We start from the raw sequence: 18229 nt of genomic DNA on the forward strand, positions 1-18229 counted from the left end.
GTGCCATTTTGGAGTGCTTCCCAGGGGTGGCATAATACATGCTTCAGCCCCTGGTAGGCCTCTGAGGTACCTATGCCCTAGGTACATAGTATACCATATATTAGGGGCTTATAAGGCACTCCAGAATCCAATTAGATATGTACCTAAGGGACATGGAAACCATTTTAGAGAGGAAGCAGCTAGGCTGTGGTCCTGATTAGCAGGGCCACAGCCAGACTAAGGTCGAAAAACAGTGAAACACCAGCAAAAAGTGGGGGTACCCATGTGAAGCAGATCCTACTCTCCTACAATGAGCATCCCGATAGATCGGTAGAGGAGGCATTTCCGCCGGCACCAAAGCCCCTTGTATGCTGAGAAATCACCACACAGCGGTCTGGCATCTCATGAGGGGTGTTCACTTCATGAGCAAGACAGGGTTCTTCACTCTTTCCCATCTGGTAATAGGGTTGGATCATCTCTTGGGGGATTCTTGGCTTTACACCTACACACACTAGGTACACTTAGAGTAGGGTCCGCATTGTGGGAGTATGCCTGATTACTGCCTTGTTTTATATGCCTGCATAAATACATTGTTTCAGCACCATGGTAGATCTCTACCTATTATTTACACTTTTGTGCTTGTAATCACGTTTATCTGCCTCTGACTCCTAATCATTGCAGCACATGTATTTTATGCAAGAATGACATTTGTTCAATAAATATTACTGAAAACGTCCCACTGTGTATTCTCTGTATATTTCTTTGAGAAGAAGTAAGCATGAGGGACTGAGCGAAAGGTTCTGTGCTGTTTCCACGTTTGCTGAGGGGACAGGGTTGTCGTGTTCAGTGGTTGCCAGAAACCATTTACTCCCTGTTAGGTTAGGGGGGCTTACGGTGGCACTGTGAGCTAGTTGGTCTACAGGCCAAGATATCCTTTGGGGGTTGACACCAAGCCCCTAGTTTATGTTGTCCAAGCAATGCGCAGCTCCTACGGATTAGTAGGAACTACACAACACCCTTTGGGATGGAGGGACAGGCAAGAATCTAATGTGGAATTTAACACAGTAGATTCTGATGACTCGATGTACTGGAATGGTGAACTAATTTGTGATGTTGACTGTTTTTTTGTTGAATGTACTCTAAAATGTAAACTTTTTTATTTTTTTTAAATGACATGACACTGTTCGATAGAAGTGACTCCAGTGTGGTCGTTGTTTTATATTTTTAGCTAAAACCCCTAAAAGAGAATACATATAATTTTAACACTGTTTCCCTGTGTTTGAGCTTCCAGGTGAGGTCCTACAGGGAAGTGCTTGTGGTGGCATTTGCTGTTCATGAATTGAATCTCGATCCTAAGATATTGCCCAACATCACCCTGGGCTTCAGGATCCATGACTCCTGCGTGTCCGAAGCTTTGGCTGTGGCAAACACTCTCTCACTGTTATCAGGAAGAGAGGCGCTGGTGCCAAACTTCCACTGCAGTGCAAACGCCCTTCTACCAGGAGCTGTAGGAGAGGCATTTGGAGCCATCACAATCGCCATGGCAACCATCCTGGGAGTCTACAATGTCCCTCAGGTAACAGACAGGTGATGATTTAGCATGAACAACTGTTGTTTACTATTACCCTCAGCACAATTACAGGGGAGTGATAATGGAGGGAAAAACTGATGAATCGTAAAGGAACAAGAAAGATTTTGTTGTGGTCCCAGCAGATCAACGGGTAAATTATGCAGGTCTGTCTTATCAATATGGAGAGTGAAGTACAATTAGAAGGCAACTGCTGGCAAAATGAATTTAATACACAAAATATGAGCGTATTATGTGAAATTAAGAGAACGATTTATGTTTAAGCAGTGCAAAAATGTTTGATCAGGGAATGCATGAAGTGATTTGAGATGGTGCGCTCTGTATGAATTGAGCAACAAGTTTAACATGCAACTTTAAGTAATCAAGAGAATCTGTTTAAATGAAAGAACAAGCAAAATACGAGTTAACAATTTGATAGCTAGTTGAGAATATTGATTAGAATGTAATCATAGGAGAAAAATTATTCTAGCACCACAGACATAATAGAGCAAATAACCGCCATATAAAGGTATTCAGTTTATACCCCTGCCTAGTACATGATTCTATTTTTAACAAACTTTATTGCATTTTCAGTAGTGAGAAAAACACTTACATACATCCGTCACAAGGTAGAAGAAACATTTAAGTGGTTGATTCCGATACCGGGTCGGACAGCTCTTCGAGAGCTGTCCGTAGCCTTACCGTGCGACCGACACGTACCCGTAGCCGGTCCGTCCTGCAGAGGAAGTACAATGGGCATAACTGCCAAAAACACGACCGACACGTAGACTGTGATTCAAGCTCCATTCTCCGTCCGAGCTGTAACTCCTAACACTGAACCGAGTCGCCCGGAAGCAGTATCCATAGCAGTTTCCGGCATGACAAGTACGAGGCGTACTTCCTACGCGCCGGACGGGTCGCCACGTACGGGACGTCACAGCATCCGGAAAACAAGCATATCAGCTACGATTCACTCCACAACTCAATCCACGGCTACGAGACGGACCAGCTTGCAGTGGGTACGAGACGGAGCAACAAGCAGCGCGTACGACACAAACACATCATGAATCCCATCGCGCAGGTCATACCAGTACTCTACATCTATGGCCGGCTCAGGAACCTATGCCAACGGCGCAGGCGGTAAGTCAGACACCTACCACATAAACAAACGACACGTACCTGCAAAATGGTACACACACACAGGGGATCCACATCCTGGTCACTAACAACAGTCCACCATAGGGGTTGCATGGCCAGCACCACTACCACCCCCACCCATAGGGCTTATGTTCCCCAGCACCCCTGCCACCCCCAGCCATAGGGGACCTGTTGCCCATCACCCCTGCCACCCCCACTCATAGGGGACCTGGTGCCCATCACTACTGCCACCCCCACCGATAGGGAACCTGTTGCTCATCACCCCTGCCACCCCCACTCATAGGGGACCTGTTGCCCATCACTACTGCCACCCTCACTCATAGGGGACATTTTGCCCATCACCCCTGCCACCCCCAGCCATAGGGCTAATGTTGCCCATCACTCCTGCCACCCCCACCCATAGGGGACCTGTTGCCCATCACACCTGCCACCCCCACTCATAGGGGACCTGTTGCCCAGCACTACTGCCACCCCCACCCGTAGGGGACCTGTTGCCCATCCGTACTGCCACCCCCACTCATGGGGGACCTGTTGCCCATCACCCCTGCCACCCCCACTCATAGGGGACCTGTTGCCCATCACCACTGCCACCCCCACTCATAGGGGACCTGTTGCCCATCACCCCTGCCACCCCCACTCATAGGGGACCTGTTGCCCATCACTACTGCCACCCCCACTCATAGGGGACCTGTTGCCCATCACCCCTGCCATCCCCACCCATAGGGGAACTGTTGCCCATCACTACTGCCACCCCCACTCATAGGGAACCTGTTGCCCATCACTACTGCCACCCCCACTCATAGGGGACCTGTTGCCCATCACCCCTGCCACCTCCACTCATAGGATGGGTGATGCGCCACACATCCATCATACTCCAACATTAGGTATGTTAGCAAAATACATCCCCCCTAACATCATGACAACAGTGTGTAGTCTGTGACAAATGCCCACAACAGTGATTATGATTTCGAACATACAATGTAACTAACAGCACATGTGTGACCAACACATGAGTGTGCCCTACACAAGGCAAGCATCACCATAGCACTGTGTCAATGTACAAAGAACACCCCCTCACTGTGTAGAACAAAAGTTAAGTGTGGTCTCACAAACTGCAGCAGATGTTGAGCATTGTGGTGATGGGGTCTAAACCCCCCCTCATCACAGTGACCAAAAGGTAAGTGTCATCATGGTCAAAGCTGCAAATAACAAACAGCATGTATGATCCCTGCTCCCAACACATTAAACACTTCTGTGGCAAACTAGTGGTTGTGTCCCATTCCCACAGAGATATGGTGAGGCTAACAGTGCTGTGAAAACCTAACACATTCTCGGCCATGTGCAGACAAGCACCACACATGGGGGCTGACAATGCATACAGTGTACAATGACACACGAGCAGAACTGACCATCACCAAGCATACACACATCTCGAAAATAGACACACTAATCAAAACAACCTGTGTAGACTGTAGGTGTCAGCTCACAAACTTCCATTCCATGCCAGCAATGGCACCTAACAACCAGGATGAATGTGCACAATGATGTGATATGACTCACAGGGACAGCAGGGAAAATCACAGAAACAACATCCAGACAAAGGCCCACAACAGCAATACGAATGCACTGATGCAGATGCACAAACACAAACAGGCAACCTCACACTGCACATCTGACACAGCATGTGTGTGTGTGTGGCACAGTATCCCCAGGCAGCTGCACAACACATGAGGGGGGCTGAACCACAGTGACACAGATGTGGACACAGTGCCATACAAAAGTAAACCATCATTGGGACCCCCTTAGTGGGCAATCAGGCATTGTGAGATGAGAGGGAGCACAAACGACACATGTGACACAAGCTGAAATGAACACCAACTAACACTGCAAGAGACTGACACACAACAGCACTATCCCCAGGGACCAGACATTGGGGTGACACAGGCATGCATGACACCTCCACTGTGATGACAAAGGCAGATGTCTTACAAACTGGGAAACCCAGACATTTGTCCTGTTCCACAAACATACATCACACATACACAAACACAAATCACTCAGCATGGCCCCTCATCCATGGACAAACGGGAGCTAGGGGACCATCCATGCAAACATTTACATCAGTCCAGCCTCAACACCACACACCCTGAACTGCAACAATGTGCATCTGTGAAGCCCACATGGACCGGTGACATTACACATGCACCCATGACATACACATGAATGTTGGGAGGAACTAAGGTGCACAGACACATCACACAAGGACAGTTTACAACCCTGGGGAATGACAGACATACTGCACAGTATGCGGTACATGGCCATGACTTCAAAGCTCACGTAACCTTCAGAATCCCTGCCACAGTCCCAGGACAATGCAGAAGCCAAGGAGAACCACAAGGCACACATGCTGACACCTGCCAACATTGCAGCCATGAACCCGACAAGTGGGAGCAGTCACACACACACACACATGTGTCAATCCCTGAAAGGTGCCACCTAGGGACAACTACATGATTTTGCAAATAAACAAGTGCCTTGGGGAACCCTGACTGTGTCCCATCTGTGTCTGACAACATCATCACCACTCAGAACTGACAAATCCCAATGATGATACACCAATTAACAGTAGTGTGTCATGCACCCACACATCTGGTAGCCCATGGCAAAGTAGTGGGATGAACCCAGTACCACTCAGCAAGCATCAACAACAGGAACATATCAAGGGAACACTGCCTGTGTATGAACAGGGATGTGGACACACACACATGCTCATACAACACACACCATGGGCCCAGACTATGTCACGGGACAACACACTAACTTGAGGGGACCCAACATCTGTGGAAGCCCAGCTGTGCCAAACATATTCACAGCACCTCTCACTCATGTCTGCAGAATACTTGGTCAGTCAGCCATCAGTTACCACACAATGAAGGGTCTGGTCACAACAGCCTGGGTACGTGAGTCTCCCCTAAGTCATCTGCACATACTCAAAACATATGTCTAGCAAGTTGCACAGAGGACCTAGTTGCTCCTATACCAATGATGCCCACACCTGTAGGTCCGGTGGTGATGCGCACAATGTTTGTGGAATTGACAAATTGGACAATGGGAAGCACATCATATGTGCATGGGTGCAAGCCAGAGATGTGACCGTGCAAATGAAATGTTCACAGAGATGTCTACAAATAGTTGATCATGACACACCCAGGTAGCTGCAAAGGATGACATGGATACCCACCAGAATAGGATACATATCTCATGGACCACATGGAGTACCTCATAGCAACACATCAGTATTCAACATTGGAAACCAAGCATTACAGGTGCAAGGGCATGTTAAACATCATCAACATAATGTACAGCTAAATCAAGTTCACAGGGATAAAGACAAAAGCTTTATTCAGCATATTAAAAGTTAAAAGTACGTTCAAACAAAAGGCCAATGGCCAGTCCATGTCCAAATGCCAAGGAGTGAACTAGAGTGACAACTGTCACACATTGCTTGCCTGCACTGCTAAGGACCGGGGTCATCCCCTCAGAGGGGCATACATGGGGCAGGCCAGGCACCACAGGGACAGGATCAGGGCGCAGCAGAAGGAGGCAGTGAAGAGGTGGTGGATGCAGGCAAGACACTTGCAACTGCAGTGGAGCTGACTGAAGTGGTGGGTGCTATCACAACTATGGGGCACAAGTGAGATGGGGTGGGTGCCGGCACAACTCCAGTGGGCAGGTCAGATGGAGTGGATTGGGTCCCCACTGCAGTGCCCAAGTCAGACGGGGTGGCCGTGGACTCCACTGCCGTGCCTACATCCATGGGAGCGGAATGGGGAGCAGGTGAGGTCGGCAGGACAGGGGGGGACATGGTCCCCACATCAGTGGCACTAACCGTCTGACCAGGTGTGGAGGAGCAAGTGGTAGGGGGGCTGGCCTTAGCATTTTGGGGATGGTGTATCTGTGGGTGGGGGAACCTGGGGCAGGGAGTGGCGGGGGAACCGCTGGAGTGGGGGCCTGGGGGATGGAGGACGGAGACTTTGCCTTGGAGCTGCGTGGTGGCGGGGGGTCTTGCTCTCCCGGCTCCTTGGGGACTTGCGGGTGGGGGTCTCAGTCTTACTGTGCCTGGGGGAGGGTGTCCGGGTGTGAGGGGCACTCCCCTCTGTGTGTGGGGACTTCTTCTTCCCCTTGTAATCAGGATCTGCTGGGTCGGTGGGGAAGAGGCCAAGGTCACAGAGGAAGAGCTTCTGGGGAGATGGGGTTACAGGTGATGCAAGTGAAGGGGGCTGGGAGGGAGAGGTCTCGGAGGACTGCGGAGTGGTTGTGGATGACTGTGTGTGTGTCTGCAAACCAGCCCCTCTGAGTGTGGTATCAGTCCCCTGCGCTTGCTTGTGTGCACGTCTAGACCTTGGTTTGGGTGTTTGTGTGCTTGGGACAGGTAGGCTGCTAGGAATCGTGGGTGGTGCAGAATCATGGACACCCCAGTTGTACGTAATAACAAGCCACACCCTAATGACACAGAGGCAGACACCTGAGGGCACATGTCACTAAGCATAACCTGTTATTTGATACACAGGAGTGGGATTACAGAGTGTTTCTAAATGCCCTTGAGGAGCCATGACTGGCCAGGTCTACATGAAACAGTGTTTGACCCTGGACACTAGTCAGGTGGCTAAGCAAGTGTGACATACTTGATATACATGCTCCTGAGGCCCCAGAATTGGAGTTCCCTGCTGCATGGGTTTGCATGTTTGGAATACCCCAGCCACATGTGGCAAGTCAGACCAGCAATTGGAACACATCTCAAGGGCACACACAGATCACATGTCAGATCTCAGGCATTGGGTAAACAATTGACCCACCCATGAAACCCACACCAGAGTCACGGGAACAGATGCTGTCCGGTAGATGAAGCATAGCTGACTGCAGGGACACAGTGCCCTAGTAACACAAGCAACAGACTGTAGGGGCCACACCTGTGAAACAAATGAGGAGGGTGCATCACACAATTGAGGGACCTGAGTATTGGACTACACAACCTACGTAATGTGGAAGTGTGACCAGGCCAAAAGACTGCAATTGGTATGTCAGACATAGTACACAGATTAGGCATGGACTAACCACCTTCCTGCTGCTGTCTGGCCTTCAGTGGGAAGACCACCGCCAGTATCCGGAGTATGTGGGGGGTCAGGGTCCGGTGTCCGCCCCTCCTGTGCGGAGGTGACAGCTTCAGCTGGACTCTAGCTATCCTCCGGGTCCAGCCCCGAAGGTCCTGCCACCTCTTCTGGCAGTTACGGATCTGGCGCTTGTAGACCCCCACCAAACGAACAGCCCGGGCGATGGTCAGCCAGATCTCCTGCTTCTGGTGGGCATCAACCTGTGAAGATGACAAAGCGAAAAGTACATTAACACACATGCCCCAGATTTGTGCAGCACACATTTGGATATACATGTCATCATTACAAAGGGAAATGAGTTTCACAGGTAGTGCAACCATGGGGAAGGAAAAATCACCTGCATGTCTGACATGTTAACAATGCCTGGATAGTTTAAGCTTGTACCAATAGCAGCAGGACACCTGTTCATTACATGTAACTACACACTTTGGGTCATGAAAGTAGTCAGTGAGAATGCTTGCCACTGGTGTACACACTGCTAGTCCTGCTAGTCAGACAACATGCATAATTAGGAAGGCAGTGGACTGCACACTCACCTGCTCCCATGTTTCCCATACAGCTTGCTGTACTGTGGAAGGAGCCCGTCCAGCAGGGCCTGGTTCTCCTCCTCAGTGAAGGCTGGGGCCCTCTCCAGAGTACCTGCCATAGCAGGAGCCAGAGGATGCAGAGACAGCAGCAGTGGTAGCAGGGATGTGGTCCTGTAGCATGTAGTGCAGGCAAGTGAGCTCCCTGGGGGCCACCCAGCCTTATATCTGTGCTGCAGAGGCAGAATCTGTGCCATGTGTCTAAAGTGATAAGTCCAACACGGTTGCATTCTATGAACTGGCCAATCCATTTAAATGTAAGACTCGTACACTCCTTCCGCATCGTTCAAATCTTCACCTTCATGAAACACTTGAAATTGCAACATTGTTGTAGGCATCCAACTGAATTTCCAGTGCACAACTCGTACAAGTTTCGAATCCGCATCCGTCTCCATGACAGTCCGGAGCCAATGGGTGCACCCGGCTCATTCAACTGACTGTACAACGCGTATTTTGGAAATACACATGCACCCGTCTCCATACGATTCAATGGCCAAGGCATATGCCTGTCTCTGACCATGCCTGTCAGACGCGTATGCATGACAGTCACCCGTGTCGGACCTCATTGCATTCAATGACAAAGCGTCCGCACGGCTCGGTCATGAACCGTGCAATGCGTACGCATTGTCACCCGCATCGGACCTCATTGCATTCAATGACAAAGCGTACACCCGGCTCGGTCATGAACCGTGCAATGCGTACGCATTGTCACCCGCGTCGGACCTCATTGCATTCAATGACAAAGCGTACGCACGGCTCGGTCATGAACCGTGCAATGCGTACGCATTGTCATCCAATGAGGGTCGCTGTGGTGTTAGTGTCCGTATTGGATCCACTAAGCCTTGGCAACCGCAACCCACGCAAGATGAACAAATCAGCTACTGGTGCAGACCCACGAGTTCTGTGAGAGGTCTCCTTTGGAGAGACTGTAGAGCAGGCCTGGAGCAACCAGGGGAACTCTTGATTGTCGAGATTGACCTCCGCTAGGGCCCGCAAGTCGAGAGACAAGGGACCGCGGGAGGTGGCAATTTGGAGTGCGTAAAAGGGCACCCACGGGCCATTTAAATGTAAGACTCGTACACTCCTTCCGCATCGTTCAAATCTTCACCTTCATGAAACACTTGAAATTGCAACATTGTTGTAGGCATCCAACTGAATTTCCAGTGCACAACTCGTACAAGTTTCGAATCCGCATCCGTCTCCATGACAGTCCGGAGCCAATGGGTGCACCCGGCTCATTCAACTGACTGTACAACGCGTATTTTGGAAATACACATGCACCCGTCTCCATACGATTCAATGGCCAAGGCATATGCCTGTCTCTGACCATGCCTGTCAGACGCGTATGCATGACAGTCACCCGTGTCGGACCTCATTGCATTCAATGACAAAGCGTCCGCACGGCTCGGTCATGAACCGTGCAATGCGTACGCATTGTCACCCGCATCGGACCTCATTGCATTCAATGACAAAGCGTACGCCCGGCTCGGTCATGAACCGTGCAATGCGTACGCATTGTCACCCGCGTCGGACCTCATTGCATTCAATGACAAAGCGTACGCACGGCTCGGTCATGAACCGTGCAATGCGTACGCATTGTCATCCACGTCGGACCTCATTGCATTCAATGACAAAGTGTACGCAGGGCTCGGTCATGAACCGTGCAATGCGTACGCATTGTCACCCGCGTTGGACCTCATTGGTGTGACTATTCTACGGATGCAACACAAATTTACTGGCCAGGGACACCTGTGCACACCTACCACACTACAGCATTGGCCACACAGTGTCCCATGGCATGTAAGGCTGCATTCCCTGGGTGTTTGGGGGGCCACATATGGTTTGTTGGGTGGCACGTTTGTGCAGCCACTCCCAGGCTGTGCACGTGTACATGGGGGCCGAATCTTTTGTGCGTTGTGCACATTACCACTGTGATGTGCAATTGTACAGTAATGGGCATGAGTCACGGACACAGTTTGATGTTGGATATGTTTGGGGCATGTCACATACACCCTGAGTCCAGGGGGTGATGGCATGTACGTCACAGTTAGGCCTGTAGCCACAATACTGATGTGCACTGTGAGAAGTTGGCCTGGCATATGCTGGTCACTAGTTATAGTGGCCACCTTGCACCAGTCCAATTCGACTCTTATGGTGATAGGTTTAAAAGACAACCTTTAAAGAAAGCTATCCTAGTGGTAGCTGTGGAGTGCAGCCTTCAGGCTAAGTCTTGAAGGAGTGTTAAGCTTATTGTTTTACCATAGATAACCTCTTGAATGACCAAATGTACAAAACTGCTGCTAGCCAAAAGCGTTGATGATGCCGTGAAGATGTAGAGTTTGTAGAGAAGAACCTGAAAGCAGAGGGGACAGAGTCTGGGTCACGGCAAAGTGACCAGGGAGCTCAAAGGAAAGAGCCCTTCAATGTCGGGTGCTTCAAGTGGAAAGAAGTGTAGCTTGGATCTGCAGCCACGGGCTCCGGGAGGCTTCAAGGAAGGCCAGCTTCTGGAGGTGACTGTCCCATGTCGGATGAGGGTCGCTGTGGTGTTAGTGTCCGTATTGGATCCACTAAGCCTTGGCAACCGCAACCCACGCAAGATGAACAAATCAGCTACTGGTGCAGACCCACGAGTTCTGTGAGAGGTCTCCTTTGGAGAGACTGTAGAGCAGGCCTGGAGCAACCAGGGGAACTCTTGATTGTCGAGATTGACCTCCGCTAGGGCCCGCAAGTCGAGAGACAAGGGACCGCGGGAGGTGGCAATTTGGAGTGCGTAAAAGGGCACCCACGGGCCACCGGAGGGGGCTAGGGCGCTGGTCTTTGGCACAATTGCTGTAGAGTGGTTGGCTCGTGAATGGGCCAAAGCACAACTTCCCCACTGGTCAGGGTCGTGTGCTATGCAAGAGGTGGCCGGTGTCCTGGGGTATTGGAGATCTCGGCACCCACGCGGTCCACGATGCTCAAGCTTGTTGAGCACACTCACTGGCCTCTGGGATACTCAGGAAACCCACCTCAAGTGAGATGCAGAAAGAGGCAACAGAGGTACAGAAAGAGGCAAGAGAGTTGGAGAGACAGGCAAGAGAAGTGCAGAATGAGGCAGGGGAGGTGCAGAAAGAGGCAAGAGGGGGCAGATAGAAGCAAGAGAAGTGGAGAAAGGAGCAACAGAGGTGCTGAAAGAGGCAAGAGGGGTACATAAAGAGGCATGATAAGTGCAGAAAGAAGCAACAAAGATGCAGAATAATGTAAGAGAAGTACAGAAGCAGGCACGAGAGGTGCAGAAAGAGAGAACAGAAGTGCAGAAAGAGGCACGAGAACTGCATATTAAGGCAAGACAACTGTAGAAAGAGGCAAGAGAGGTGCAGAAAAAAGTGAGAAAGGGTGCAGAAAGATGCAAGAGAGGTAGAGAAAAAAGCATGAGAATTGCATAAAGAAACAAGAGAGGTACAGAAATTGCAAGAGGGGCACAGAAAGAGCCAAGAGGGATGCACAAAGACGCAAGAGATGTACAGAAAGAAACAAGAAAAGTACAGAAAGAAGCAATAGGAGTTCATGCAAAAGACCAGCGGGGTGCAGAAAGAGTCAAGAAAAGTACAGAATGAAGCAACAGATGTGCAGAAGGAGGCAAGTGAACTTCAGAAAGAGGCAAGAGAGTTGCAGAAACAGGCAAAAGAGGTGCAGAAAGAGGGAACAAGGGTGCAGACAGATGCGAGAGAGGTACAGAAACAAGGAAGAGGGGTGCAGAAACAGGCAAGAGGAGTGCAGAAAGAAGCAAGAGAGGTGCAGAAAGGAGCAATAGAGGTGTAGAAAGATGCAAGACAAGTGCGGAATCAGACATGTGAGGTGCAGAGAGAGGTAAGAGAACTGCAGAAAGGGGGAAGCGAGGCACTGAAAGAGGGAAAAGAGGTGCATAAAAAGGGAAGAAGGATGCAGAAAGATCCAAGAGAGGTGCAGAAATTGGGAAGACAAGTGCAGAAAGAGGCAACAGGGCTGAAAAAAGAAGCAAGAGGGGTGCAGAAAGTAGCAAGAGAGGTGCAGAAAAAGGGAAAATAAGTGCAGAAAGAGGCAAGAGGGGTGCAGAAAGAGGGAAGAGGGATGCAAAAAGAGGCACAAAGGGTACAGAAGGAAGCAAGAGAGGTACAGAAAGAAGCAAGATAATTGCGGATTAAGCAACAGAGGTGCAGAATGAGGCTAGAGAACTACAGAAAGAGGCAAGAGAGTTGAAGAAACAGGCAATAGATGTGCAGTAAGAGGGGAAAGGGGTACAGACAGAGGCAAAATAGATGCAGAAAGAGGGAAGAGGGATGCAGAAATTTGCAAAAAAGGTGCAGGAAGAAGCAAGAGTTGTGCAGAAAGCGGCAAGAGGGGTGCAGAAAGAGGCAAGAGAGGTACAGAAAGAAGCAAGAGAAACGCAGAAAGAACAAACAGAGATTGAGAAACATCAAGAGAGGTGCAGAAAGAGGCAAGAGAAGTGCAGAATGAAGCAAGAGAGGTGCAGAAAGGAGCACTAGAGGTGTATAAAGAGGCAAGACAAGTGCGGAATGAGGCAAGAGAGGTGCAGAGAGAGGCAAGAGAACTGCAGAAAGGGGGAAGAGAGGCACTGAAAGAGGGAAAAGAGGTGCAGAAAAAGGGAAGAAGGATGCAGAAAGATCCAAGAGAGGTGCAGAAATTGGGAAGACAAGTGCAGAAAGAGGCAACAGGGCTGTTGAAAGAAGCAAGAGGGGTGCAGAAAGTAGCAAGAGAGGTACAGAAAAAGGGAAAATAAGTACAGAAAGAGGCAAGAGGGGTGCAGACAGAGGGAAGAGGGATGCAAAAAGAGGCACAAAGGGTGCAGAAGGAAGCAAGAGAGGTACAGAAAGAAGCAAGATAATTGCAGATTAAGCAACAGAGGTGCAGAATGAGGCAAGAGAACTACAGAAAGAGGCAAGAGAGTTGAAGAAACAGGCAATAGAGGTGCAGTAAGAGGGAAAAGGGGTACAGACAGAGGCAAAATAGATGCCGAAAGAGGGAAGAGGGATGCAGAAATGTGTAAGAAAGGTGCAGGAAGAAGCAAGAGTTGTGCAGAAAGCGGCAAGAGGGGTGCAGAAAGAGGCAAGAGAGGTACAGAAAGAAGCAAGAGAAACGCAGAAAGAACGAACAGAGATTGAGAAACATCAAGAGAGGTGCAGAAAGAGGCAAGAGAAGTGCAGAATGAAGCAAAAGAGGTGCAGAAAGAGGCAAGAGAACGGCAGCAAAAGGTGAGAGGTGCAGAAAGAGGTAGGAGCGGTGCACAAAGAGGCAAGAGGAGTGCAAGAAGAGGCAAATGGGGAGAAAAAAGAAGCAAGAGGAGTGCAAAAAGAAGCAAGAGAAATGCAGAAAGAAATAACAGAGGTGCTGAAAGAAGCAAGAGAGGTGCAGAAAGAGGCAAACAATAGAGGTGCAGAAAGAGGCAAGAGAGGTTCAGAAACAGGCAGGAAAGGTGCAGAAAGAGGGAACAGCAGAATGGAAAGAGGCACAAAAGGTGCAGAAAGAGGTGACACAGGTACAGAAAGAAGCAAGAGAGGTGCAGAAAGAGGCAGGAGAATTCCTGAAAGAAGCAATAGATGTGCAGAAAAAAGGAAGAGAAGTGCAGAAAGAAGCAAGTGAGGTGCAGAAAGAGGCAAGAGAAATGCAAAAAGAGGCAAGAGAACCACAGAAAGAGGCAAGAGGGATGCAGACATTTGCAAGAAAGGTGCAGAAAGAAACAGGAGCAGTGCAGAAGGAACAAGCAGAGGTGCAGAAAGAGGCAAGAGAAGTGGGCAAAAGAGGTGCAGAAAGAGGCAAGAGAAATGCAGAATAAGGCAAGAGAGGAGCAGAAAGAGGCAGAAGGTGCACTAATCGGCTAGAGGGGTACAGAAAGGGTCAAGAGGGGTGTAGAGAGAAGCAAGAGAAGTGCAGAAAGAAGCAACGGAGCTGCTGAAAGAGGCAAGAGGGGTGCAGAAAGAGGCAAGAGAAGTGCAGAAAGGTGCAACAGAGGTACAGATAGAGGCAAGAGAGGTGTAGAAATACACAAGAGGCGTGCAGAAAAATGGACGAAGGGTACAGAAAGATGCAAGAGAGTGTAGGAGAGTTGGATCTGCTTCACATGTTTACCCCCACTTTTTGCTGGTGTTTCACTGTTTTTCAACTTTAGTCTGGCTGGGACCCTGCTATTCAGGGCCCCAGCCTAGCTACTTCCTCTCTAAAGTGATTCCATGTACCTTAGGTACATGATTGGATCTGAGGTGCCCTTATAAGTCCCTAGTATATGGTATACTATGTACCCAGGACATAGGTACCCCAGAGGCCTACCAGGGGCTGAAGCATGTATTGTGCCACCCCTGGAAAGCCACCCAAAATGACACCACAGGCCTGCTACTGCAGCCTGGGTAAGGTGGTGCATGCACCCCTTACTGAGATATAGGTTCACTATATCTCCCCATATACTGCACATACAAACCTATCAGTCACCCCTATGGCAGGCCTTATCAATCCTAAAGGCAGGGTGCTTGGTTATATGTGAGGGGGTGCCCAGGCATGAGCTGAGCCCCTCTGCAGCCTTCGGAATCTCTTCTCCAGGGTTGTCAGTAGTGCAGCCTGACCATATACTCTTAAGTGCATTATAACCAAACGGTAAATGCTAACTTTGGACTGGCTGCATGGAAACATGTTGTGTTTGCTGTCAAACACCTTGGAATCATACCCCCACACCAGTAACTGAAGTGGGAGTATGATCCCACCCTTCTAGAGGGAGAGACATGGCAGCACTGGTATACCCAGTAGAAACTTAATAGAGCCCTGGCATCACAAAATGGATGCTGCAGCCACAGACACGGGTCTGGCCTCCTGTTGCTGACCGAAAATCCATCAGGGGAGGCCTGGACAATAGATTTCCTGTCACAGGGAGGTGTAACCCCCTCCCAGACCGGATTATGTGTATTGGGGCTGGGTGGGAGCACTCTCTGAGTGCTTTGAAGTCCTGCACTGGGGGCACATTTGGTGTCCCTGTGCATAGTCCAGCTCAGACCGGTTCAGGGGCTTTCAGCCCCTGCTGTGGTGCGAAACTGGACAAAGGAAATGGGTGTAGCCACCCCTTTTTCCAAACCCTCCCATAGGTGGGTCCCCAGAGCTAGTCCAACCCCTTCCTTAGGTATAAGTAAGGAACCTCTGTAACCAGAACTTTAGATTACCATGGACAAAACTCTGAAGCTGAATCCTGGACCTTTGATGCTCTGCTAAAGACCAGAGGACTGAAGAAATCTCCCTTGGGGTAAGGGAGTGACTCCCCTGCTTGGCAAGCACCAATGAAGCAAATTGCCAGTCTGCATTTCCGGAGCTCCCGCCGGACTCCAAAGTATTTAGAGCCAAGGAAGAGGATTTCCAGACATCTCAGAGGCCGACCCGAGTCCCCAGCAAAGCTGAGACCCCCAGCCCTCATGAGTAGCGTGGAACTGGAACTCCTGGTCACCGTGCATTTCTGCAAGTGCATTGACTTTGACATCTCTTGAAGTCGTGCTTGGGCTGACTTATATCCCCCACCTCGAGCACTGAATCCATTAAAGATTTTCAGCCTGGTCATTCCGAGTGATCCGTGGGCCGCCATTTTGTGTTTCGTCTTGAGGTCTCTTTGCGATCCTGGTCCATTGACTGGTGGGTCCCTGAGAGGGTAACTTTGAATTTCCTTGAGCTTTCCTGGTTGCTCCCGTTGTTCCCCAACTCCCTACCAAGTGGTGAGTCCTACGGACCTTGCTGGTCTGCCCGTAGCACCTTTCTTGTTTCTGTGTGGGTTGCTGTTTCCAAGGCTTGTTGTGTCCAATCCGGGCACCGATGCTGCAGCACTCGACATCCTTTGTGGGACCGTTCGAATCCAGCTCCTGGTCATCCTCGATGCCTCCTGGTCCTCGTGGCTGACGAGTCAAGCTTCACCTCTTTTACCTGAAATCACCTGACATCGGTGGGCATATGTCCATCGCCTTCTGGGTCACTGGCTAGTGACCCAGACTCTGTCCCCTCTGCTTTCAGGTTCTTCTCATCTTCGATCCAGGCTTGGATCTCTTCAGACACTTCGCATCTTCACGGCAGCAGCACTTCTTCGCCAGCTCCCATTGAAATAGACGACGTGACCTGACACCAAAAGACACCTATGCACCCGGCTTCCCTGGGTGAGGTAACACGAGTACGACAGTGCTCCCGTGGGTGCTAGCCCTAGGACTTCCTAAGTCCAAAAGGGTTTGGTCCTGACTCATTTCTAAGTGTTGCTAATCTTTAAAAACCTAACCGCGACTTTCCCCATAGAAGCTTACGGGAGCTCACGGCTGTGTTCACACACTGCACACGGCCCCCGTGGGTCCCCTGTGTCACTACCTTGGGTGGTTACTTGGGGTCCCAGCGATTCTACCGGCTCTAGGCCTTGTGTCTAGTTAAGTCGTGGTTCTTATACCACTATTTTAGTATATGGTTTCACTCACACCTAGGGCCTGACATGTATTTGTGCTATTTTACTGTGATTATTGAAGTGTAACTTAAGTGTTTTGACCTCTAGTCTCATAAAAAGACTAGGAGGGTGTGTTTAGTAATAAATACATATATTTTATATATATACCTGGTGTGGATATCTTCCATTTAGTGACTCAAGAGATTATAGATTGGTAAAACAAGCTGCTTTACATTCCTTCAAGACTGAAGGCTGCTCTCCATAGCTACCACTAGGATTGCTTTCAATAAAGGTTGTCTTTAACCTATAACCAATAAGGGTTTGTTTGAACTGATACAAGGTGCCCACTATAACTAGTGGACAGCATATATCAGGACAACTTCTCACAGAGAGGTACAGACAGAAGCAAAAGAATTGTAGAAAGAAGCAAAAGAGGTGCTGAAACAGGCAAGAGGTGTACAGAAATAGGCTCGAGAGGTATGGAAAGAAGCAAGAGTGGTGCAGAAAGAAGCAAAAGAAGTGCAGAAAGAAGCAATGGAGATGCTGACACAGGCAATAAGGGAACAGAAAGAGACAAGAGAGGTGCAGAAGGTGGGAAGATGAGTGTACAAAGAGGCAAGAGAAGTGCAGAAAGAGGCAAGAGAGATGCAAAAAGAGGGAGAGGGGTACAGAAAGGGGCAAGATAAGTGCAGAAAAAAGCAACAGAGTTGCAGAAAGAGGCAAGAGAGGTGCATAAAGAGGGAACAGGGGTGCAGACAAAGGCAAGAGAAGTGCAGAAAGAAGCACGAGAGGTGCAGAAAGAGGGAAGAGGGGTACAGAAAGAGGCAAGATGAGTACAGAAAGAAGCAACAGAGGTGCAGAAAGAGGCAAGAGAGGTACAGAAAGAGTTAACAGGGGTGTAGACAGAGGAAATAGGGGTGCAGAGAGAAGCAACAGAGGTGCTGAAAGAGGGGTGCAGAAACAGGCAATAGAAGTGCAGAAAGAAGCAACAGAGGTGCAGAAAGAGGCAAGAGAGATGCAGAAACAGGCAGAATAGGTACAGAAAGAGGCAAGGGGGCAGAAAGAGGCAATAGAAGTGCAGGAAGATGCAACAGAGTTGCATATAGAGGCAAGAGGTGTATAGAAATAGGCTCGAGAGGTACGGAAAGAAGCAAGAGTGGTGCAGAAAGAAGCAAAAGAAGTGCAGAAAGAAGCAATGGAGATGCTGACACAGGCAAGAAGGGTACAGAAAGAGACAAGAGAGGTGCAGAAGGTGGGAAGATGAGTGTACAAAGAGGCAAGAGAAGTGCAGAAAGAGGCAAGAGAGATGCAGAAAGAGGGAGAGGGGTACAGAAAGGGGCAAGAT

General features: G+C 49.6%; 1 protein-coding gene across 1 annotated transcript in view; it reads left to right on the top strand.

The window, feature by feature from the left end:
* LOC146862957 (extracellular calcium-sensing receptor-like) overlaps positions 1 to 18229 on the top strand; it is a 66756-nt gene that overhangs the window by 14689 nt on the left and 33838 nt on the right. Inside the window, exon 3 of the mRNA XM_085643132.1 lies at positions 1271 to 1555. Coding sequence (XP_085499258.1) covers positions 1271 to 1555 — 285 coding nt within the window. The remainder of the gene's footprint in view (positions 1 to 1270; positions 1556 to 18229) is intronic.

The sequence above is a fragment of the Triturus cristatus genome, chromosome 2_2 (genome assembly GCF_964204655.1).
Source record: "Triturus cristatus chromosome 2_2, aTriCri1.1, whole genome shotgun sequence".
NCBI classification, from domain to species: Eukaryota; Metazoa; Chordata; class Amphibia; order Caudata; family Salamandridae; genus Triturus; species Triturus cristatus.